The sequence below is a fragment of the Pygocentrus nattereri genome, chromosome 19, assembly GCF_015220715.1.
Source record: "Pygocentrus nattereri isolate fPygNat1 chromosome 19, fPygNat1.pri, whole genome shotgun sequence".
Taxonomy (NCBI): Eukaryota; Metazoa; Chordata; class Actinopteri; order Characiformes; family Serrasalmidae; genus Pygocentrus; species Pygocentrus nattereri.
Genome location: NC_051229.1, coordinates 6,382,489 through 6,406,478, shown reverse-complemented (window position 1 = coordinate 6,406,478; position 23,990 = coordinate 6,382,489). Strand labels below are relative to the sequence as shown.

The window sequence follows — 23,990 nt, the reverse complement described above, 5'->3', positions numbered from 1 at the left end:
TTTTAAAACTTAACAACATTTACATTTGATTTTTTTCAAGAAAGTGAGGAAAATGTGTTTTCCTGTAATATGGGCCCTTTAAAATCGCCCAAATGCAAGAAACCTTCTCCTTTCCCTGTAAAACTTAACATTTTCGGTGTGTGCTCTCAGTTTCACTTCCAAAATACAGGCTGACTTGATAGTTGACTTGATACTGATACGTTCCCCCCGTGGTCTCTGAAGTAATATCTTTTCTGTGATGTTGTTTTACGGATGTATTATGACATAAAAGAACTGATCCTCAGATATAGCTTTCATTCTTTCATCTCAAAAAGGCCGATCTGGTGCTTTCGCTGCTTTGAGGGAAACCTCCGTATGAGTTCTGTGCGAAGTAATTCAGCTGGATCAGAGACAGCGCTCCATCATAAAGCCACACGGTCTTTCAGATCTATGAATCAAAGCACAAAGAAGCTGTCTTTATGGGTTTGAACATAATGAGAACATCCCCTCCCCGCTACCCTAGGCTTCCTTTCAAAATATTACCTTTACATTCTTAAATAAATGCCATGCCATCCTCTAATTGAGGTTTTTTTGTCAAATCAGGCTCATTTGAATGGGATATTTCATTTCTGACCTCCTCATGATTCAAGCCAAAAAAGCAGAAAGTGCAGCCGTGCTAAAATTAATCTAAGCCACACAGATCTTAAATCTACTTCCAGAGAGAGCTGAACAAGTGCACTGCGGCTATTGAGACTCCGGCAGTGCTGCTTTGCTGAAGTTGAGACAATGCGATGCTGATGCTAGCACCCTGGATGCTGCTGCGGCCTGCAGTTTCTCTCATAGTGATGGTCCATTTTCACAAAGACAATGCAGCCCAAGTCACCTACCGCACACAGGACTGCCATTTATCCAACCAGCAATAAAAGGACTGAAAGGAATTGGCTGTAGGCGTCACAATACGTGACGGATGACAGGGAGGATGTGAACTAGCATGCTGATTGTTATTAACACTAGGGAGATGTTCCCGATGCGCTATATTCCCTCATCTCTTTACATGATACATCACACCTCAGAAGAATTGTTACCTTACGCCAATCAGGCGTAACATTCTGACCACGTTGTTTCTACTGTCCATTTTATCAGCTCCACTTACTGTATAGCTGCACTTTGTAGTTCTACAGTTACAGACTGTAGTCCATCTGTTTACCTGATACTCTGTTACCCTGTTCTTCAGTGGTCAGGACCCCCATGGACCCTCACAGAGCAGGTACTATTTGGGTGGTGGATGATTCTCAGGACTGCAGTAACACTGACGTGGTGGTGGTGTGTTAGTTTGTGTTGTGCTGGTCTGAGTGGATCAGACACAGTGTAGCTGGAGTTTTTAAACACTGTGTCCACTCACTGTCCACTCTATTAGACACTCCTACCTTGTCTGTCCACCTTGTAGCTGTAAAGTCAGAGACGACAGCTCATCTGCTGCTGCACAGTTTGTGTTGGTCATCCTCTAGTCCTTCATCAGTGGTCACAGGACGATGTTGGCTGGATATTTTTGGTTGGTGGACTGTTCTCAGTCCAGCAACGACACTGAGGTGTTTATAAACTCCAGCAGCACTGCTGTGTCTGATCCACTCAGACCAGCACAACACACAGTAACACACCACCACCTCCACGTCAGTGTTACTGCAGTGCTGAGAATGATCCACCACCCAAATAGTACCTGCTCTGTGAGGGTCCATGGGGGTCCTGACCACTGAAGAGCAGAGTATCAGAGAAACAGATGGACTACAGTCTGTAACTGTAGAACTACAAAGTGCAGCTATACAGTAAGTGGAGCTGATCAAATGGACAATGAGTGTAGAAACAAGGTGGTGGTCAGAATGTTATGCCTGATCTGTGTTTAATTCAGCCTCCACTGCTGTGTTTCTTTCAGCTGGTCAGTGTAATCATGTCTCAGACTGGCATGTCGCAGGATCTACGCGGTCTACCACACTTTACCACACTGTGAACAGGACGTTAAATCAAAGATCTAAAGACCTGTCAGGAGGCATAAAATGAGCTTGTAACACTCAGTTTAAATTAATTAAAATTACATAAATGAACATTAGGGACATTTTAATTAGACTTCTTTCAGGCTACTTTCAGGGTCATTTTAGTATCAGTACATCTCCAGGGTGTTACGCTGGGCTGGTGAATTAGGCTCTCCTCAATATATAATAAACCGGGAGGTTTATTTGAAAAAGAACTGAGACAAAAAACAAGACCAGCTCAAAGTCCAGCAGAGAAAAACACAATGCATGTGAGCAAGCGAAATCATAGTCATAAAGAAGCGAGGGTCGAAACCAAGAGATCTAACTAACCTGTAAACAAAGCTAATAGGGGATAATCCGAAAGATGAAAAAAGAGAAAGATAAGCAGTAAACAAGAAAACGGCTCAGCACGCACTGATGGAACAAACACCCTGCAGAGCATAGTATCTTGACCAGTGAAATCATCTGAATTCTAGTCGATATATGGAATAGTTCTTATTTTGAGATGTTCGTGTGCATATAATTAGATTAATTAGCTTATTTCTAGAAAGATTTGACTTGTTTTAAGTCATTTTATTAAGAAAGATGATCTTTCATTACTGGCAAATCATTTGGCTGGTTTCAAGCACATTTCTCAAGTAGTAAATATAAGTGTACACGTTTGTAATGAAGTTCAATAATCTTAAAATAAGCTGACAACAATCTCAACAGGAGAAATACTGGATACATCCACTAATTTTAAGGTTTTATTTGACAAGATACTAGGGCAATGTACATACTTCACAATATCTGAGAGGAACCAACTGGTATAAATACACAGGTGAACACTCGGGTGAGTGGGACCTCCTGACTGAATGCTGATTGGCTGGCTGAGTCACGACAAACTGAGGCGTCTTGGGAAACGAAGTTCATATTGAAGTGTGGGTCCTACTGAGGACAGGGAAGCGTGACACAGGGAACCTGTTTCGGGTAGGCAGGCTGTAGTTATCTTGTGGTTCACTTCTATGGCCTTTTCTAAAAGTGACGTCATGGTTAAGTGTACTAAAGTAAAAATGAAGGCTGTCTGTGTTTTAATATGCTTATTTTTTACCTGTTATAAACCTGTGTTCTTGAAAGCCGCTACAATAAATCCAACTAATATGGCTGTGAAATGGTTGTGGTTGTCAGATGAGCTATCTGGAAGCATTGCTAACAAAAAGCCTGTTTTTCATTCCCTTAAAATAAACATCAGGGAAACTTCAGCTTCAGTGTAATATGAGTGCCAGCGTGCCTCACGGATGGCCTGTCCTAGGCTCTGCATGATTTTTTAGCACACTGTGAACATGAAGTTCATCCGAGAACTAAGAACCTCTCAGGAGGCATAAAATAAGCTTGTAAAACTCAGTTTAAATGAAATAAAATTAAATACATTAACATCAGGGACGTTTTAATTAGGCTTCTTTCAGTTTTTGCAAGGTCATTTCAGTATCATCACATCTCCAGGGAACCTATCTTGGGTAGGCAGGCTGTGGTTTACTTCTATGGATCTTTCTTAAAGTTGGGTACTAAAGTAAAAATAAAGAGTGCTTATGTTTTTTTAAAAATTTTTTTTATATAACCCAGTGTTCTTGAAAGTGTGCTAGAATGAATGCAACTAATATGGTTTATGAAAAAATGGTTGTAGTTGTTGCATGTGCTACATGGAAGATCTGAGATAGCATGTTAATCATTGCTAGCAAAAAGCCTATTTCTTTAATTTCCTCTAAATTTTAAGATTTTAAGAGTTTTATTGTCATATGCACAGCAGAAACAGGCAGTTACACTGTACAATGAAATTCTTACTTTTCTGTTCCTCCACTCACCAAATATAATATTAATATGATCTTAGAATAAAAATCAAAATAGAAATGATAAGAATAACACTAAAAACAATAGTAAAATAATAGTAAAAAGTAGTTTTATGTGCAAAGTTGAAAGAAAGTTAAAGTTACATGTGCGTATGTAGAGCGGCGGTTCATGAAGTGCATAAACATCAGGGAAGCTTTACTTCAGCTTCATATCAGTGATGTGAGTGTCAGCGTCTCTCAGCGTTGGCCTGTTGTAGGCTCTACATGATCTTTTACCGCGATGTGAACACGATGTTCATCCGAGAGCTAACAACCTGTCAGGAGGGATAAAATAAGCTTGTGGATGGATGGATGGATGGATAGATAGACAGATACATTATTGATCGTGAAGGAAATGTAGCAGCCAGTAGCAGTCACACATCACACTGCAGTTATAATAATAATGGTGAAAACAATATAAAAGGAAGAAATAAATATTTTAAAAAGGCATATATACAAATATCTGGAATAGGATCTATAAATAATAATACTCAATATTAGGCTTCTTTCAGTTGTTTCAAGGTCATTTTAGTATCATCACATCTCCGGGGAAACTATCTTGGGTAGGCAGACTCTACTTCTGTGGTTTACTTCTATAGATCTTTCTGAAGGATGTGTACTAAAGTGAAATTAATGGTGGTTTATGTCTTGATATGATTCTTTATAAAGCAGTGTTTTTGAACGCATGTTAAAATGACGGCAGCTGATATCAGCATGTCTCACAGGTTGGCCTGTCGTAGGCTGTGCTTGATTTCTTACCACACTGTGAACACGATGTTCATCTGAGAGCTAAGACCTGTCAGGGGGCATGAAATAAGCCTGCGATACTCCACACACATTAATTAAAGAGAGTGCTCACTGTTTAGATTCAGTGAGCCGTTCACCTGTGGATCAGGGGATTTCATTCAAAATCCGACCTGGAAAGAACTTCTGAAAATAGACAAACCAAAGCACGGAGCTTCTGAATGACCCATAATGGCCCACTGTGTTTAATACTAGGGTTAGATCATTGCTGTCAGAGGCAGCCAGTTCACTTAATTCGCCTGCTTAACTTAATTGCTATCAAGTAACATCACTCAAACCTGATCAGACTGGCAGTTTATCAGACTGAAGTATCTGATCTAGCAAAGCATTTCATTAAACGTCATGCTGTTGGGAAATTGTTCATTTTATATGATTGTTTCTTTATATGAGAATCTTCAGCCTGTATATGGATCATTCTAGCGAATAAGTTTAAAGCCAGTTGTAAATAACTGTACCTTCTGTTGATTTTGTGAAAATAAATGATTAAACAACCCTTTTTGTCACAGCCAAAACAATCATAACTCTACCCAAACTTTCCCGAACTGTTTTGGTAGTGACGGTTTAAGCTAAAAAAGACTATCCAGTACATGAAGAACAAATCAGCTTTGAACAGTCGTATACATACAAAATCATAATATTTTTCATTGAAATTTAACTGCAGAAAATATGTGTTTGGGTAGTGACAGTTCTTCATGTTCCAAGCTGATTTTCAGATTTTGGGACACATTTACAAAATCAATGGGATCAAACTGCTCAACATGTGGCCATGAGGGACAGGGATGCAGTCTCACTTATGCAGGGGCGTGGCTAAAACAAGGCTCCGCCCACAGACTAAACTCTGTGTGTTTCCGTAGTGACAGGATAACATGGGATAACATTTTTTGATACTTTTTTAATTTACAAATTAAACTCGTGATAAATCTAAAATTTTCAACGTCACTTTACAAAAATATCTTCTAAAAATCTAAAAAAAAACAGGAAAAAAAAGTTTTAAAATGTATTTGCACATATTTTAAAATGTAAGTATTATATTCACAAGTGCAAATTTAGGGGTTAGTGTTTGAAACTAAATAAAAAGTACCATATAAATAATTCTTTAGAGCGTATTTAGCTTATTATCTCAACTAATCCTTTGGGTTCAAATGCCATCATAACGTAATTCTTGTAAATATCTAATATCTGAATGCTTACATTTTTTTAAATCATTCTTTTTTGCTGTTGGACTGCAGTTTGGCCTAATTTGAAAGGGCCCACATAAGAACGGCGCATATAAGACTACAGCTCTTTTCTCTCCTACCTGCTGTAAGTGTAGGCCTGAATGATTTTATAACGAAGCAGACAGCATCTCATTTAAGAAAACCGGGGAAACACTAGATGCTGGTACAGCATAGCGTCCACCGTCTTCTCCACATCCGTCCGCTTTATTTTTAGCGTCCGATGCGATGGCATCTCCCTGACCGCGACACTGCGAAGCAAGGCTTTCTGGGTGTACACGAAAGGTCAAACACGAAGTGTGCTCAGCGGAGGAGCCTCGAGGATTGGAAATGTCCCTCATGGCCTTGTTTGTGTGGAGTGCACGCAATTACACGGATGAATCGGTCAAATATATGAGGGAAGACAGACTCCGAGTCCAAACAAACAGTGCGGAACCTGAAGAACCATCATTTTCTCTCTTTTATTTAAAGTTTGGGATGTTTGCACTTGGCCTGGTTGCTTGTCCTTTGATGTCTCGTTCACTTTTAAACTAAACCGAACAGCTCTGAAGCTCTCGGGTGGTAAAACACCTGACCTCGCTGGTGTCATGCTCTTGCGGAAAATTAATGATTCAAGTCAAGGACAGCGTAGCTTCAAAATGTGCCGTAAAGCCCTCTCACATGTGGGATCTCACCTCAGACTGCAGCTCCTTTATGTAACTTGCGAGGTCCCTGATGTAAAAGGAACAGATATGAGGATCATAAAGTGCAATGGGCAGCGCAAAAACAGCTGCTGACGGACTTGGTTAAATATGCATGGACCGGTGCTATAAATGGGATCTTGAAGCAAAACACCACTGCTGAAAAGTCCTGCTACTGACTCAACACTTCCCTGGCATTGTTGCGTAACCTCCAAAAATCTCTTAGCGTCAAAAAGTGCAGCTGGGTTTACTGCCGTATGTGCTCATTTTTCGACAAAAACATCATGGAAAAGAAAAATGAATTCAGGAGGCTTCACTGATTATAAACACTTTACCTCGCACTTCTCAGAGGCAGCAAGTCCTTACGAGTGAACTTCCTAGTTCTACTGTCACTGTTCTAATTGAACACACAGTGTTTTCAGAGGGAACCCATTAGAGCCCTGTAGGCCGTCAGAAAAGGCCTAATGATTTCTAGTAACTAAAAAATGCATGTCTTATTTTTCAATAGAGCCATGCTTGTATTTCAACTCTGCAAGTATTACAGTACTCCTCTTGTTTCAGTGGTAACTTTGGATGGAAACAAAAGGGTTAAAATCTTTAAATATCCAGTGGAAAATTAGCCAATCAGGAATTGTTTTTTTTTGTGGTGTCTTGGTAGATATTGTTAAGTGAGCTCTCCCATTGGTTAGGACTTCAAGAGCTTAAGAGACCAATTTAGGGACCAATTTAGCCAAAAAGTTGGGACGCTGTGCAAAATGTAAATGAAAACAAAATGCAGTGATATGCAAATCATTTAAACCGTATATTTAATTGAAAATATTACAAAGACAACATAGCAAATGTTGAAACTGTAAAATTTGATTGTTTTTTGAAAAATATCTGCCCATTTTGAATTTGATGCTACATGTTTCAAAAAAGTTGGGACAGGGGCATCAAAAGGCTGGTGAAGATGTGTAATGCTTAAAAAAACACCTGGTGCTTCACTGGCAACAGGTAAGTAACATCAGAGAGCCTGAGACTTTCAGAAGTAAAGATGAGAAGGGTTTACCATTAGTGGTTGGTTGGTGTAGTGGGTAACCCCTCTGCCTTCTACGCAAACTGGGGTTCAATCCCCACCTGGGTGAGCACCCTACACTATACCAGTAGGAGTCCTTGGGCAAGACTCCCAACACCACCGTCTCCTGCCTGTGTAAAATGATCAAATTGTAAGTCGCTCTGGATAAGAGTGCCGGCTAAATGTCATAAATGTAAATGTTCATCACTCTGTGAAAGAATGCACGTTCAAATAGTGCAACAATTCATTAAAATAGTAAATAACTTCATCATCTCTGGCACATAATAAGATTAAGAGAATCTGGAGAAATCTCTGTTTGTAAGGGACAAGGCAAAAACTTCTTATCGGTGCCCAGTTCAAAAGCCAGTAGTCATGATGGCGTAAAGGTGCATTAGTGCTTGCAGAAGTTAGGATTACCATAAAATGAATGTATTTATATAAAAATGTGTCTCATAAATCCATCTCAATTGCAAAGTCAGGAGACATGAAATGCAAATAAAAACAAACAGCAGTAATTAGTAAATCTGCTTTGATTTATATTTAAACAAGACAAGCTATTTAATGTTTTACCTTATCAGCTTCAGTGTTTTTTCTAAATGCTCGTTCTGAAATTATTATATCGTTCTGAAAAAACAACTGCAACAGGTGATGCAATCATACTTGGTTATAAAAGGAGCACCCAGGAAAGTCTTTGTGTTTTATGAGCACGGATACAAAACATGCATCGGCAAATGGTTGAACAGTTTACAAACAATGGGCCTCAATGAGTGGATTTGAAGTATTTCACCCTCTACAGTGCGTAAAAATCCAGTAAGTCCAGAGAAATTATTGTGCATAAAGGGCAAGGCTGAAAACCACAACTGAGTGGCTGTGACCGACAACCTGCTCCTAACATACACTGAGTTTCCAGTTTATTGGGCACATCTACACTCACTGGCCGTTTTATTATTTTACCTAACCTACTCCAGGTTAAGTTGCCAGGTGTCTAGTTTTGACCTCTGTTGTCCAGCTGGTGCTGTGAACCACAGTTTAAAGGGGAATTCTACTGATTTATCAAAATTTGTATTGAAATTCAATGGTTGAGATGTATCCAAAGGCATTCGTGGTGGTTTGAGGTGGAATGGTTTGTTGTAGAGAAACTTACTGACTCAGATTTCTTTACAATGGTGGTGAGATGGGAACCAGGGGTCACAATGACTACAACACAAATACAGCCATTTTATTTACTATCCAAAACCACCAGTGAACATTCAGGTGTGTCCTGAATTTTTACATGTAATGTAAAAACATGTAAAAGTGTTCTGTGATGGCTATTTTACATTTATGGCATTTGGCTGACGCTCTTATCCAGAGCGACTTACAATTTGATCATTTTACACAAGTAGGCGAAGGTGGTGTTAGGAGTCTTGCCCAAGGACTCTTATTGGTATAGTGTAGGGTGTTTACCCAGGTGGGGGATTGAACCCTAGTCTACAGCGTAGAAGGCAGAGGTGTTAACCACCACACTACACCAACCACTTATAAACCTTATAAACACTCAGTATTACTTAAAATGAATTTGCATTAGGCCAAAACCTCCTTAAAACAACGTCTCAGGCATCGTACAATGTATTTGTAACCTTTTCATGCACTGATGTTCTGTCAGGGAAAGTTAGAAGCCACACAGTTAGCCATTTTATTTACTATCCAAAACCGCCAGTGAACCAACACGTACTTTTATATGTAGTAATTATGGCAAAAAAGAATATTAAATTTTAAATTAAATGTTTTCTTCAGGGCGGCTTGGAAAATGGATGGATGGATGGATGGATGTTTTCTTCAGGGACTATTTTGCCTTAAAATAAGCTGCATGTACCCCTCCGCCATATATGGAGGCCAAAATCTTCTTAAAACCATCATAAAAAACTGTTTCAGGCAGTTGCGTAAAAACTTTCTGACGGAAGCATTAAACTCTTCAGACGTCTGGTTCCTATCACCAACACTGTGAACAGTTCTGACCCAGTTAGTGTCTCTTAACTGTTGAATTATGCAGAAATTGTAAAAACAAAAACCAGATATAATCCTTTTCTCATTTTTGCTGAATCCTGCACATTTTGTTTAGGCATTTCCTCCAAAGCTAAAGGAGGTTGTTTCATATTAAGGTGGACTGCGGCAGTGAGATCACATCTCCGCCCTGCAGCCAGCAGCTACAGTGAGGCTTAAATGGTACTCAGCAGAGTCAAACATGGCGGCCGAACGGCTTCCCTGCCCGCTCTCAGTGTCCCAGCGGTCCCTCTTAAGTGCTAAGCTCTGTCTGAGAGGGACCGGCGCTTTTAAAAGCTTCACTGTTCTGAAGCGCTGCGGTGATGGACAGCGTCTAGTCGGCATGACCCTGAATGGAGCGGTGCCAAGCTGAAATCATTTAATGCTCGAATTGTTGTTTCTACATCCTACAGCAGCTGTGATATGCTTGCGGCTTTACTGCTTCACTGGTGTGCTGAGTCGGAAGTGTGTCATGCATGATGGTACACCAGAGATCATCAGTGTTTTGTGAAATTTGTTGTTTTTCTACAAGAACATTCCAGGATTTTTCAGCCTGATGTCTATCTGCCACATCTGTATTGTGAACCCAGGTTTTCAAACACTGAAGCAGCAGAATAAAAAAGCTGTCCAGATTCCTTTTGCTTTCCTTGTTTTTGCGATATCCATAATCATGAATTCTTCCGTCAGGAAAACTAGTCCCATCTCTGAATTAACAAATGATTGTATTCAGTAAATCCGTAATTCAAACATTGTAATGTGAGTAAAGTTATTCAGTGTGGTTTGGTGTGAAACAGTTCGCTGTGGAGAAACTTACATACTCAGATTTCTTTACAATGGTGGTGATGGGAACCAGGAGTCAAAATGACTACAACACAAATACAGCCATGTTATTAACCATCCAAACCTCCAGTGAACATTCAGGTGTGTCCCGAATTTTTACATGTAATGTGATGATGGTAAAAGAGTGATAACTCTGAGAAAATAAGTTTTGTTTGATGCCTATTTTGCCTTATAAACACTCAGTATTGCTTAAAATGAATTTGCGTTAGGCCAAAACCTCCTCAACTCTATCTTAAAGCAGTATTTGTAACCATTTCATGCACTAACGTTCTGTCAGGGAAAGTTAGAAGCCACACATCTGGTTCCTATCACCACTATTGTGGATTATTCTGACTCAGCGAGCTTTTCAAGACCGGTGCGTTTCACATCAAACCACGCTGAATGACTTTGCGCATTTTAATGGCTTAATTCTGCAGAAAACTTGAAAAGTCAGTGGAAGTTCACAAAGAATTCATGAAAGCGTTCCATAAATGTTTACCTATCCCAGCAAACATGCCCTCATTGGTCTACTGAGAGTTGACTGTGGGTGGTGTGGGCATTGACAAACCCACACAAAGCCCACACCAGCCTTACATAGGCTAGCACACACTGGACCTGCACCACCAAAGGACCTTTTCAGAAGAAACGGCAGGGCAAGACAAGTTCAGCTATTGCCGTACGCAGACAGCTATTAACCTTAGAAATATAGCATTTGCCACCGCAGAACTTGTGTCACTTCAACTTTGTCATAGTTGCCAAGACTTGAATTCGAGGATGTCTGCGGAATTGTTGGAGAACCAAACACACAACAGTGTGGGAGTTCAAACTAAATAAAGGGCACAAATTCTTCATGGAAAAATCTCTTCACAGCTATCAAGGTACAGTAACTTCAGCTGACATCTACAGAGTGGACAGGTGAAAACAACCACACCTAAAATGCTCGGTGAGCCATGTTAACTGGAGATGTTGAAGCAGCTTGCTATCAGTAAACTAGTTAGTGAAAAGCTAAAGACGCATACATTCCAGCAGGTGGGTGTGGAGTTGTGGTCCATAGCGCCACCGGAGATGTTTTATACAACCCTCGACTCCAGTGAATGAACATTTACTCCCCTCTGAGGACTTGCTCTGTCAGATACAGACTGTTTTTTGCGGGAGAAAAAGAAAACTGTTCCTCTGAAAGCGGCTGTAGCAGCAACTTTAAAATCACTGAAACTGAGTTACGGGTGTTTTTGCTACAAACTCGAACACTTTAGTAAGCTGCACATGCTCGACTCCTCATCGCTGTTGCTTCAGTGGAAGCACGTTACCCTGTAATGACTACTTCCAGAAGACAAAATGCTGAAATGTGAAAAGAGCTTTTTCTGGATTGTCTCCTACTGCAAGCTGATTGTGGGTAACACGGTCCTGCAAAAACAGACATGAGCCCTGCGTGGAGTAGCTCATTGGCCCACACCACCACCGAATGTGGCCAACTGAGCTGTGGATGTGGACAAACCCAAACTAAATGCTCACTTAGTTGATCGTTCCGAGACTAAATGGCAATTCCTCTAAAATTCCTTAGGAGAAATTGCATTAGACAAAAATTAGAGATGAGCGTTTAGCTGCTGATGAAGTTGAGTGTTAGTATCCTGGCAAATCTGAGCCCAGTGTGTGACTTTTGAGAATAAGATCGATTTGATCTTTTGAGCTTTTTGCTAAAACTTAAGAGGAAACACGTGAGATTGGGCTCTTTTCTCAGGAGAAGTATCTGAGCAGCAGGAAACGTCTCCTCTCGGTTTCCATCTAATCTCATTGGGCCTCATTTGTCAATTGTTCTTAAGATGTCATTTCTTCTTAAAAGCCACTTATGCAGTGTTTCATGAAGATTCTGACATTCACCAGTGTTTTCTTATTTGAGATTTGTTCTTAGGCAGGAACAGAATCTACACACACTCTAGAGCAAAAAGGTGTGAACAGTTCTGGAGTTTAAGAACACATCGTGAATCTGACTTAGAACCTTTCTCAAGAACGAATTTAAGAAAAGCTTAGGAAGATATTGGAGAATGAGGCCCAGTGTCGTCTCGCAGAAACTACAGAGATGCAAGAGAGATCTCTGTTTTGATTTTTCTTTCCTTTAGGCGATGCAGGCTTGCTTACTGGGGTGGAATTCAGCAGTTGCCCAATGGCTTCAGTGGGTTTTGAGTTATTTTCTAAGAGCAGGGAAATATGTCATGATGTCCTTGGTAATCAACCGTACACTACAGATGGCAGATTAGGCTGAAAAACACTAGTTTTTTTTTTCTTCTTCGTCCTATTTGTATCCCAAATGCTCCAGTGGCTCAGAGGAGGACGGGTTCCTCTTTAGAGTCTTGGTTCCTCTCAGTGGTTCTTATTCGTCTTAGGGAGTTTTTCCTTTTGAGAGTTGGTTCCTCTCAGTGGTTCTTCCACATGCTCTTAAGAAGTTTTTTGGTTTCTCACTGGTTCTTCCTCATGCTCTTTGGGAGTTTCTTGGTTCCTCAATGGTTCTTCCTCATGCTCTTAGGGAGTTTCTTGGTTCCTCACTGGTTCTTCCTCAAACTCTTAATGAATTTCTTCATTTAGCATCTTATTTCCTCTCAGTTGTTCTTCCTTATGCTCTTAGGGAGTTTATGCTCTTGAGTCTTGGTTCCTCTCAGTGATTCTCTTGCTCTCATGGATGTTTCTTCCTGATACTGTCTCCATCTGTGGTGCTCATTCAGGGTCTGGACATTTTGCAAAATTGACTGTTTAGAAAAAAGCACTATCCCAGTAAAACTGGGTTTAATTGAGCTGAATCGACCTGCATGCTGATAATACAAACTCTGTGTTGTGTCAGTTGGGTTCATGTGAACTGTATTATATTTTCTTTTGGCAAAATTTGGCCAAAAATGACCAACGCGCAGTGGTTTGATTACATATTTGCAGAAGACCTGGTGGTTACAACCTAATCAGAGCGAGTTTACCTCAAACTGACACAATCCAATATTGATTTCGTTGTTGTAGGGGAAAGACTCGAGGGTGGTTGCCATGGTGCTGAAGGAGCTACCAAGTAAAGCATCCTCAGATGGAAACCCCCTCCGCAGCGTTACAACCAAGGTGGGCTGAACACATACACCCACCAACAGGAAGCACCTAGCACTTCCTTTAATGATTAAAAATGACCTAGGTCTCAAGGGCTAGGTGCTACCTGCTTTGAATATAGATTAGAGTTTCTCTTCACACATAAACATGTGTGAAAGACATGCTACCGTCTTCATTGGCTTTTGTCATTGGCTAATGTGAGCTGCTGTATGGGGTTCGGACAAAATTGGCTATGTTTTTAGTTATGTCCATTTTTTTATTCTGCATCCGTGAAGACAGGATGGTCCAGGAATCTTGCCTTATCGGTCAATACTTTCAGGCACCAAACCAATAAGCTCATAGTCTTCCAGTTAATGTGGGTTAATGTGAGCATCACTCCCCATAAGCAGCAATTTTATGGTACATTTTTGTTCCTTGTTTGCATGCCAGTGTTTTTCTGTAAGCAAGCCAAAGCTGAATGTTGATGTTGTTTGCTTTTGTGTATGTGGCTTTTGTCTGGGATTCACGTAAGAAAACAAGTGTTGTTTTCTACACAGGATGTTGACTCATTTGCAGATTTTCCTGCTCAAAGACCTGAAACTGTACAGTGTTCACGTTAGTGAAAATGGCCAAAACCTGCATGAACGGACAGACTGGGCCAAAAACTGGAGCCAACAACCAAAAATAGCTGACAGCAAATAAAAACAATTTACATAAAAGAGTCAGTTGGAAGTGAATTCCATTAGTTTTACTTATACTTGCTTTTTAGGTTCTTTTTCATTGGCCCGCATTTCCACTGTTGCTCTACTGCTGCTCAAACGGTTTAAAAGTGTCTGTGCTGAATGAACAAACAGTTCCATTCCAAATTTTCATTACCATTATTTTTCAAAACTTTCGCATTCTTTACACAGTGAAACTTTCATGCAACTTTTGTTGCTTGAAACCTACATGAAACTAAATTGCACTAGAGTTGCATAATATAAAGTGTCATGCAACCCACTTGAAACTGAGCCACAAGAGTTGCAAACATCTCAACTTTATGAAAGAAGTTTCACTAAATAGCCGGTCAAAACAAAGTTAGCATCATGTGATCACTCGCCAGACATATTTTAAACCAAATCAATGGACGAGAAAATAATCCCAGTTTGACCCCTCGCCCCTACCACTGAGCCCTTAGCCCTCTTTTGCATGTTCACGTCTAGGGGTAGAGTGTCCCAATTTTTGCTGAGATAGAGGGATAGGGCGAAGTGTTAGGGCTACATGGCCCACCAAGTATAGGTTTTTCAGAGGCACAGCTCCAAACAGAGAGAAAAAAAAAGAAAATTCAGCAAGACGGCTGTGCAAGTGACCAAAGAAACCCACAAATGTGAGAATTTTCTCAGTTAAAAATTTACGATGACCACTGTTTTGTCTTAGTTTAATGTCGTTTCAATGTATAAAGCATAAAAATTCGCTAATGGCATGCTAATGTCTCGGTAGCTAGCCAGCTAACTTTCCTGTTCCACCTTAAATAGTCCAGCAGTTCTGACGCCTGAAGTGGCAGAACGTAACTGCTGCCCCATTTAAGGTGGAACAGGAAATTTGAACAAGAGGCTGGTGAATATCTGACTTCAGCTTCGTATCACCAATGAATTAGGAGTGAGTGATAATAAATAATTGCCCCCCTCTTTAAAGACGTATGATCCCCCAAATGTAACTAAAGCCCAGCAGTGAGGAGCTGAACTTCCCCCTCCTTTGCTGTGACTGCAGACGGGCAGGGTCGCCTACAGAGCAGCGCTGGTAGCTGTTAATGAAGCAATGCTCTTTTTATTTGAGGCTCCCATTTCATTGGGAAAGATTTCAACCACTACCCCTTGTAACTCAGTTGAAAACAAGGGGTAGGGGTAAAAAGAAGAAATGGGATTGGGCCTAAAACGTTATTGGGTGGTTGAAAAGGACTAGCTGTTTTAACTAGCTGTGTTAACTAGCCAGCTAACGCTCACAGCTGTTTGTTTATAAACACTTGTGCAAGCATTTATTTTTAATGTAATCTACATAGATTCATTTTCTCTTCTTTTCATGCCCTCTAATTTTACACAGAGCTTAGGTTCATTTCAAATGATGAACATTAGACCGAGATGCTGTCCATGATGAACTTCTTGTGCTTTCAGGATGAGTGAGATCTCAAGTAGACTTTAACCGTAATTAATTTTCAACTACTTAACAAGCACACATCAGATAAATATGAAACTTACAGATACTTTTATAGCGAGAATAATATGGTGGATCAAAGAATATGTGCTGCTAATTTGGCTGTCTAGTGAAATAACTGAATGTGTAGTGCAGGTTTGATTGCTTTGGGTAAAATTGATCAAAAATTACATTGCGGGCAACTCACAACACATAATTAGCTAAATGAAAATGTATCATGTAAAGCCGGGTTAGAAATGTGACTTTCATTGTAGGCCCTTTTAACTTTTCATGGATTTTTACTTTGAAACTGACAGCATCAAACTTTTTTATTTTCTAATGATCACACTTGTATATTTATGGACAAGAAGCAACACCTGCACAGCCAAGATCTGCCACATGAATTATTGTATTGTAATTATGTCTTTTTTAACTTGTAATCTTCTTGATAAAATTTTAGTTCAATTTTGGCGATATCCGCTATTTGGATTTACAACATCGGCCAATTTTCAGACATGAAGCAACACACGCACAGCCAACATCAGACACATGAATGACTTTTGTTTTACTTATTTATTTTTACCTTTTAAAGCTGTAGAAGTCTAAATACTTTATTTTTAAATTAGCAATTGATTGGATTTATAACATCAGTAAACGTTTGGACAGCAAGCAGCACATGCAAAACCAATATCAGCCTCATGAACGGTTTTTAGTGTATTCATTTATTTTTCAGTCTTGAAACTTCATAATAACTTTGTAATTGAGTTTTCATATACAAGTCTTGTATTCTGTTACTATTTTTTGTCGTAAAACAAAACCATAATGTGATCAGGCGTTTCTCCGGAGCTAAAGGAGATTATTTTGTCGTGTGGAAAGTATGGAAATCATTTTTGATTAAGTGGAAAAGACTTAGCAGACTATTCTTAGTGGTAACCCAGAGACAGAAAGAGCTTTGAGATTTCTCGGTTTTGCTCCATTTGGGTCATGGCAGAGGGCCACGGCTTTCTCAATACATGATAATGAGCTCTACAGTGAAGAATTTGTGGGCCCTTTGTATGCTGTGAATCGGAAGTAGCACATACAAAAGGGAAAATTTCAAACGTTCAGGGGGTCTTTTAGCTGCGCAAAGCCTGAGAAGGTGACATCTGAGCAGACAGGGGCAAGAACCCTTCAGGAACATGTGTCCTCCATGTGTCAGTATAAATCACTCATTGAAAACCTTCTAAAACCTGCAGAAGTGACTGATCTGTCAGTGTCTCTATGTTTATTGCCAATTTATGTGTTGAATGATATTGAGGGGTCAGTTTCAACCTCTGTAAAGGGCATTTTTGTCCTATTGTTTTATGCTTCTGGATGGTCAACATAAATATTACTGGCAGGTATCCAAAGGTGAAATGGATGGTATGGATTTACACAGCACAGAGTTACGCCAGCTAATGATTTACAGTGATGCAGTCCAGCACCTTTGAGCATAAACAGTGTCCTTTTCCTAAAACTGACTGAATATTATGTGTCATATAAATGCTTATGTTACCATTTTCAGTTATAGTGTAAAAAATCAGTATCGTGATAGATAAATGTGCAACGTCACAAGTTTATCTAATTAATAATTAGTATGCTGGAAATAATTAGTAGAAATGAAAAGTTGGATATTTAATCATATAAAGTGTCCATATATATTGTTAAATATATAAATCATGTATCTCCATTTTTGTAGATTTTCAGTTTTTGAGATCATTTGAAAATGCCTGTTGGCCTTTACATTGCGTGGCTATTTTATGGTGAATGGAGTTACGATAAAATCACTATAGTTGGTTTTTAATTGTGACAATTAGATGTTGAGGCAGATAACTTGATTAAAAAAGCCTATAAATATATAATTACACTATATTATTTATCTTTGTATAGTTGTTGTTGTATAACTGCTTTAAATATTGAATACAACATTTAGAAGCACCTTTTGTTGTCTAAGATCTTATTGAAACAACAGCCACTAAGTACAAGTTGTTCATTTGTCAGGAGATATTTATGAGGAGATCGGGTATAAGACAATCCACTATATAAGAAAGGAGAAAGTCAAAGAAAAATAAGTGAAAAAACAGTGATTAAAAACTACAGAGAACACAAGACTCCTAACAACCACCTGGAAGACCTGGTAGACACCAAAACTGCCCCCATCAGATAAACAGCACTTAAAGCGTTCCTCTTTGAGAGAGAGGAGAAAATCAAGCTGCCTCAGATCTGAAAAACATCCACTGGTGTTTCTGTCCATCCTTCCACTGTGAGATGACGACTCGGTGCTGTGGGTCTGAAAGGATGTGTAGCTGTTCAAGAAGCCTCACAGGAGATAAACACAAAGGAAGAACGTTTGCACTAGAACACCAAAACCCGAGCTCTAAGAAAATTGACACGTCTAAATTTGTAAACTTATAATTGGCATTATTGGGATTGTAAGAAGCAGAAAGTGCAAACAACTTCTAAGACTGAACTTTGGAGGCGTGTCCGCAGATTCTTTGAGGAGCTAAAAGTGAGTCTCCTGAAAAGAATGGAAGCTGTAATAAAGGTAAAGAGTGACACACTGAATAATTTAGTTTAGATAGTATTTTTAGTTGTTGAGGCTTCTGTGATTTTCTGTTAAATATGTTTTCTGCTTTTTTCTTGACACTGAAAAGTGATTATCTTGTACTTAATGGCCGTTTTGGCTGGAAATTAAACAAATGAAGGCTCATCTGTGACGGTTGCACAGCACTGTATGAAACAACCAAAATTATTCATATCAAAATGACTCCTGACCTTTGAATGTCAGAGTATAGTGTGAAAATATTGTAGTGAAAGGAATGCAGAAATGTTTTGCATTAGCCTGGCAGGTTAAATGTGTTGTCTGCATTATCACATGATGAGATTCAGAAACGTCAATAACAGCGACGCCGGCAGAAATGGCCATGTGTTAAAGCTAATCTTAGCTCAATATCTAAAAATAACTACATATTACCATCTCATGTTGAATAGCACACGCTGAAGGCGCTGTTGGGCTAAGTCAATAGACATCCTCAGGACAGTAAAGAAATATCCACTCTACAAAGTCACATTGGCAAAAAGGGGCCTATTTATACTGCGTCTCAAAGGCTTTGGCTTATTTACTACAGGCCAAAATGATCCCATTTGGTCCAATAATGTTGAAATAAAAAGAGCCTTATGAGAACGAGTGTATATATGATATGAAACGGCTTTCTGACAGTATCGTATCATTTTATTGTGTTTTGCAGCTGGGCAGTGAGCACCAAGAGAGCCGTCCGTTACTGAGCCCATCCATCGATGACTTCCAGAGCGAGAGCAGGAGCGATGGAGCCACACGGCCGGTCACCTCCAACACAGCAGGTTCCTCAGCTCTCATCTGTTCATCCTGCTGTTCTCCATCGTCTCTTCTCCTCTCCTTCACTCCACTTGGCTAATTAGGGCTCCACAATATTTATATTATACACAATAGTAATTATGTGATTACGTATTTAATTGTGCGTTTAGGCAAAGAAATTCATTACGTTTACATTCTGTTTACATTCCATACTGATAGATTGCAAACAACTGTTTTGTCAGATAAGGCATTTCCAGTTTCCATCGTTTATGGGTAGTAGAGCAGCTCTACAGAAAATCAGTTGTCTGAGCCCTAAATCATGAAATCAAATGAAAAAATGAGCCAGTCATTGGACAGAAGTGTGTTTTTAACCAGTCATAGCTGCTGATTAGAGGCCAATCAGAGTACCAATAAGAAATAGATCTATCAAAACCAGTTACTATTACTGACTAGTAACAGCACTCAAGTGTTACTGTAACAGTCAGTGTTACCCTCACTGACTGCTGTCAGAGGCCAGTCAGAGCACCGATAAGAAATACGTAGATCTGTCAAAACCAGTCACTGTTACAGACTAGTAACAGTGTTATAGTGCCACTGTTACAGTCAATGTTACTGTCTCTGACTGCTTTTAGAAGCCTATCAAAGTACCAATAAGAAATAGAGCCACCAAAACGAGTCACTGTCACTGACCAGTAACAATGTTACAGTGTTACTGTTACAAGATACTGTTACACTCACTAGCTGCTGATAGAGGCCTATCAGAGTACTGATAACAAATAGATCTATCGAAACCAGTCACTGTTACTGTCTAGTAACAGCCTTACAGTGTTACAGTTACAAGATACTGTTACACTCACTAGCTGCTGATAGAGGCCTATCAGAGTACTGATAACAAATAGATCTATCAAAACCAGTCACTGTTACTGTCTAGTAACAGCCTTACAGTGTTACAGTTACAGTCACTGTTACACTCACTGGCTGCTGTGATCATATGAGAAATACACATATTTTCTAAGCTGCTTATGCTTTTGGGTCATCGGGATCCCCAGCGACCATTGGGTGGAAAGCAGGAAACACCCTGGACAGGTCGCCAGTCAAATGAGAAACAGACCTGTGAAAAATATTGACTTCTGTTAGGAGCGCATCATGATGATCTGTTAGTACGAATATGTGAAGAGCTCAGTGAAAAACTGTCTATGGTTAAATTGTTCTAGTCTTAAGTGCACCCTGTTCATTAGGTTGCCCTTACATGAAGTTCTGATTGTGGTTTCCATGTCCATTAAAAGTGTCGGGGGCACTTTGCCATCTTTTGAAAATTTCTCTTTGATTTTCAGTTCACTTAAGGGTGAAACAAGGACACGCAGTGTGACTGATGCAGAGCGGTTGCTCTTATGAAGCATCAGAGACTTTTTGACTGCTACTAGCGCCCCCTTGTGGAAAGTTTTCAGTCTACTAAACATTAATGAGTGATCATGTGAGTAAGCGAGTGAATGATTGGGTGAGATAATTAGGTTGATGGTTAATTTAGTAGTTAGTTAGTTAGTTACAAGGTGCTTTACATCTAAAAAGGTTTATTTATCAAAAGGTATATTTAACAGTTTTCTTTAAACTATTATGAAAAGCATATATTAAAATTAAAAATTTTAAGTTTTAAGTCAATTTTAGATTTAAATGCCCAAAAGGTTGAACACTGGGACCATAACAAAGGGATAAAATGCTTGGCTTCTGCTTTATTTCCAAAGCAGGGGTTTTATTAGCTGATCCTTCAGGTTTACAGTTTTTGCAAAGAAAAATCCACATTACATTTAGGTTTACATTTAAAATATTAAGTTATTAAGGCAGTGTATATAATGCTGTACACGTGAGGTTATAAGCCAGTGCGAAATCTTTCAACACAGCAGTCTGAGAAACAAATCTGAGAAAGGTGCTCTTTAGAGTCTCGATGAAACACCTCCAGTAAAAAAAGAAGTGAGGCTGCTCCCTTTAGAGACTCACTAGAGGGATAGATTCATCATCTCTGTCCTTTTTTTGTCACACGTATGCACTTTCGATCAGTGAAAAAAGGGCATGGTCAACTTAAGAAGTCTGTTCAAGTCTCTGAGGTTCCTTATCTTAAAGCTGGAGTCTCCTAAACTCTTAAAAGCTTCTTTAGAAAGCCCTAAGTACTCAGCCTTTCATTGAACTTTTACTGGTTTGGTTGTGGAGCGCTTTGTCCCCTCTTGAGCTGCAGACACACTTTTTGGTTATCAGTCTTAAGACTTAGTATTCAGTGACTATTATAAATCTAATGTGGACTGAGGAACTGAAGCGTGGATTCAGTCTAAAGGAATAGTTCAGTGAAAAAAAGCTAATGTTGCTAACAATGAATGAAACTGAATGGCCACCATTTAGCATTATGCAAATAGTGTCATGCTGATTAGTGGCTAATAGCTTCCATGTCAGCGTGTGTGGTTGAGCTACTCTTTAAGGTTTCACACCTGCATCTCACTTTACCAGTGTTTCTGTTTCCCAGTCATATCTACAGCGCTGGACCTGGTGGACCTGAGTGAGCCCAGTGAGCGGAGGTGGAGCTGGGACCGGAGGAGCCCCCGAGGCCCCCGGAGAGCGGGGTCTGCCAAGGGCAGTTTCTGCAGGAGGAAAACAGAGGAGACAGAGCTCATCCAGGTGGACACAGAGGAGTTCTCAACTGGCTCTTTCAACGCTGAGAGAGCCTCTCTAGATTCAGGTATGGACCTTCTGTGATGACATCATACCAGGATTGAGATGATAAGGCTGTTATTGGCTTGGAGGTATGGCCCTCGGTAATTGGTACCTTAGTTGGTACCTTTTCATATCTAAGGTCTGAATACCTTTCCTTAAATGGCTTTTATTACACACTTTCATAACATAAGAATAGCTCAGCCAGTTCACACTGAAGTCCCTGTACTTACTGAATAATATGCCGTAGAATGTAATAACCCTGGGATTTTAAGGGGTTAAATCTTTTTTTTTTTACTGTGGGACTGCAGTTTGAGCTACACCAGAGGTCACTAATTGGCAAACTGTGGTCCACGTGGACCCAGATGCTGTCCTATGGACCTATAACCGGTGAAGTATAGAGATAGACAGATCAATAGATAGAACTTTATTGATCCCGGAGGGAAACTGCAGTGTTTCAGTAGCAAGACTTATAATTACACATATGCTTACATACACTATGCAGAAAAATACCCAATAGAAATAAATCTAGACAGAAGTTGAAGTACAAGAGAAATAAAGTATAAAAGTAAAAAAGTATATGTATTTAAATACTCACATGGCATATGAGACAGATTCGCTGTGTTTACAGACAGCAGGCACTGAGTGGTATCAGGTAGCCTAACAGCACATATTATAGACCTGACTAACTCTGAGTGTCATCAGTATTGTAGTCTGAAGTAAAGTGCACAGTGAAAAGTGTCATTACAGTAATAGTTGTGATGTATTGCACAGTGTGAATTAATCAAAGAGGAGATACAGTGAGGTGGTTCAGCTCAGTTCAGACAGCAGGAGATCAGTACCGTCTCTGCAGTAAGGAGAACTGTTGTAGAGCCGTCTAGCAGTAGCTATGAAAGATCTCACACGGCTCTTTAACACAGCGCTGCTGTAACAGCCGACCACTGAATGTGCTTCTCTTTTCATCCAGTGTAGCATGCAGAGGGTGTGAGGTGTTGTCTATTTTCTAGACAATTACTTAAGAGAATATTTAATAAATAATAAATAATTGAGAGAATTATTTCATTTCGACGAGGTGGTCCTATTTTAATCGGTGTCGCTTTTCTAGCTTTTACGGTACGGCTTTAGCGGCCAGGGAGGCTCACAGACCAGTCGCATGCATTGTAAATGCATTGTGACGCTACTCAACCGATCATATCTGTGCATTATGATGAGCACTGAGACTCGAGTGAGTGACGCAGACACAGGGGAGGGACGAGGCAAGACAAGCAGTTGGAGAAGAAAGTGAGTCAGAGGGAAGTTGTTTTACATGTTGTGCTCTAAAAAAGAGAAAACTGAAAGTAAATATTGTTGAAATAGCACTTTTTTGGGGGGGTTTTTACCCAATTTTCTCCCTAATTTAGTCAGCTAGTCAGCCAATATTTAGTTTATTGATTGTTAATCAGGGAATGTCGTGTTCAGTCTTTTCCATCACAACCCTGCTTGACTCGTTTTCTCTTGGGTACCAACCTATGGACGGCTACGGCTTTGCTAGGGCTCAAACTCACAACCTCTTGGTGGGGTGATGGTTTAGTCCACCCCGCCACTCAGGAGCACATGAGGCAACTCTTTCTGTCTGCAAATGTTTAATTTACCAGAGAAAATATTTGTTGTTTTACCTTTAAAACATGGCATCAACTCATGTGGTGCAACCTAATAATGTGTCTAATAATTCATCCCAATGTCAGGAGACTGTGAGTTTAAATACCAGCAACACCACAGCTGTGCAGATTTCTCTTTATCTTTGTTTTAAACTATTAAAGTGCTACTCTTTTTCATAAAGGGTTGCAACTGTAACAACTGCAATTTCCCTCTGGGATCAATAAAGGATTCTGATATCCAGAAGCCCAAGAGGAAAATATGCCAGATGGGACTGTGTGATGGAAGGAGCGAGTGGAGAAATTGAGTTAAAAACCGTAAATTCAGTTTTGTTTATCTAATTGAGATACAGACCTAGAAACTTCTCTCTGGGAGAATTTTTGACTCAATCAAGGAGTTTCAAATCTGGAGTCAACTCAAGAAAAGCCATGTAATCAGTTGCTGTATCATTTTAAGTTGAGCAGAGTTTTTACAGTGTAATTCAGTGGAGTTCAGTAGAGAGAATTGGATATGTCTGATTGAGAAAAAAAAAACAAAAGCAAAAAGAAACAAACAAAAAACCCTCGACGAATTCAGAAGAGGATGTTTTTGCAGTTTACTTTCCATGTATGGTCTG

The 23,990-nt window shown here is 39.7% G+C and overlaps 1 protein-coding gene across 3 annotated transcripts in view; it reads left to right on the top strand.

The window, feature by feature from the left end:
* pex5lb (peroxisomal biogenesis factor 5-like b) overlaps nucleotides 1-23,990 on the top strand; it is an 81,376-nt gene that overhangs the window by 20,373 nt on the left and 37,013 nt on the right. For 2 of the 3 annotated variants that reach the window (XM_037547682.1, XM_017720018.2), the window contains exons 2-4: nucleotides 13,465-13,557; nucleotides 18,957-19,068; nucleotides 21,555-21,767. In XM_037547682.1, the coding sequence (XP_037403579.1) occupies nucleotides 13,465-13,557; nucleotides 18,957-19,068; nucleotides 21,555-21,767 (418 nt within the window). The remainder of the gene's footprint in view (nucleotides 1-13,464; nucleotides 13,558-18,956; nucleotides 19,069-21,554; nucleotides 21,768-23,990) is intronic. The other variant, XM_017720019.2, reaches the window with a different exon arrangement.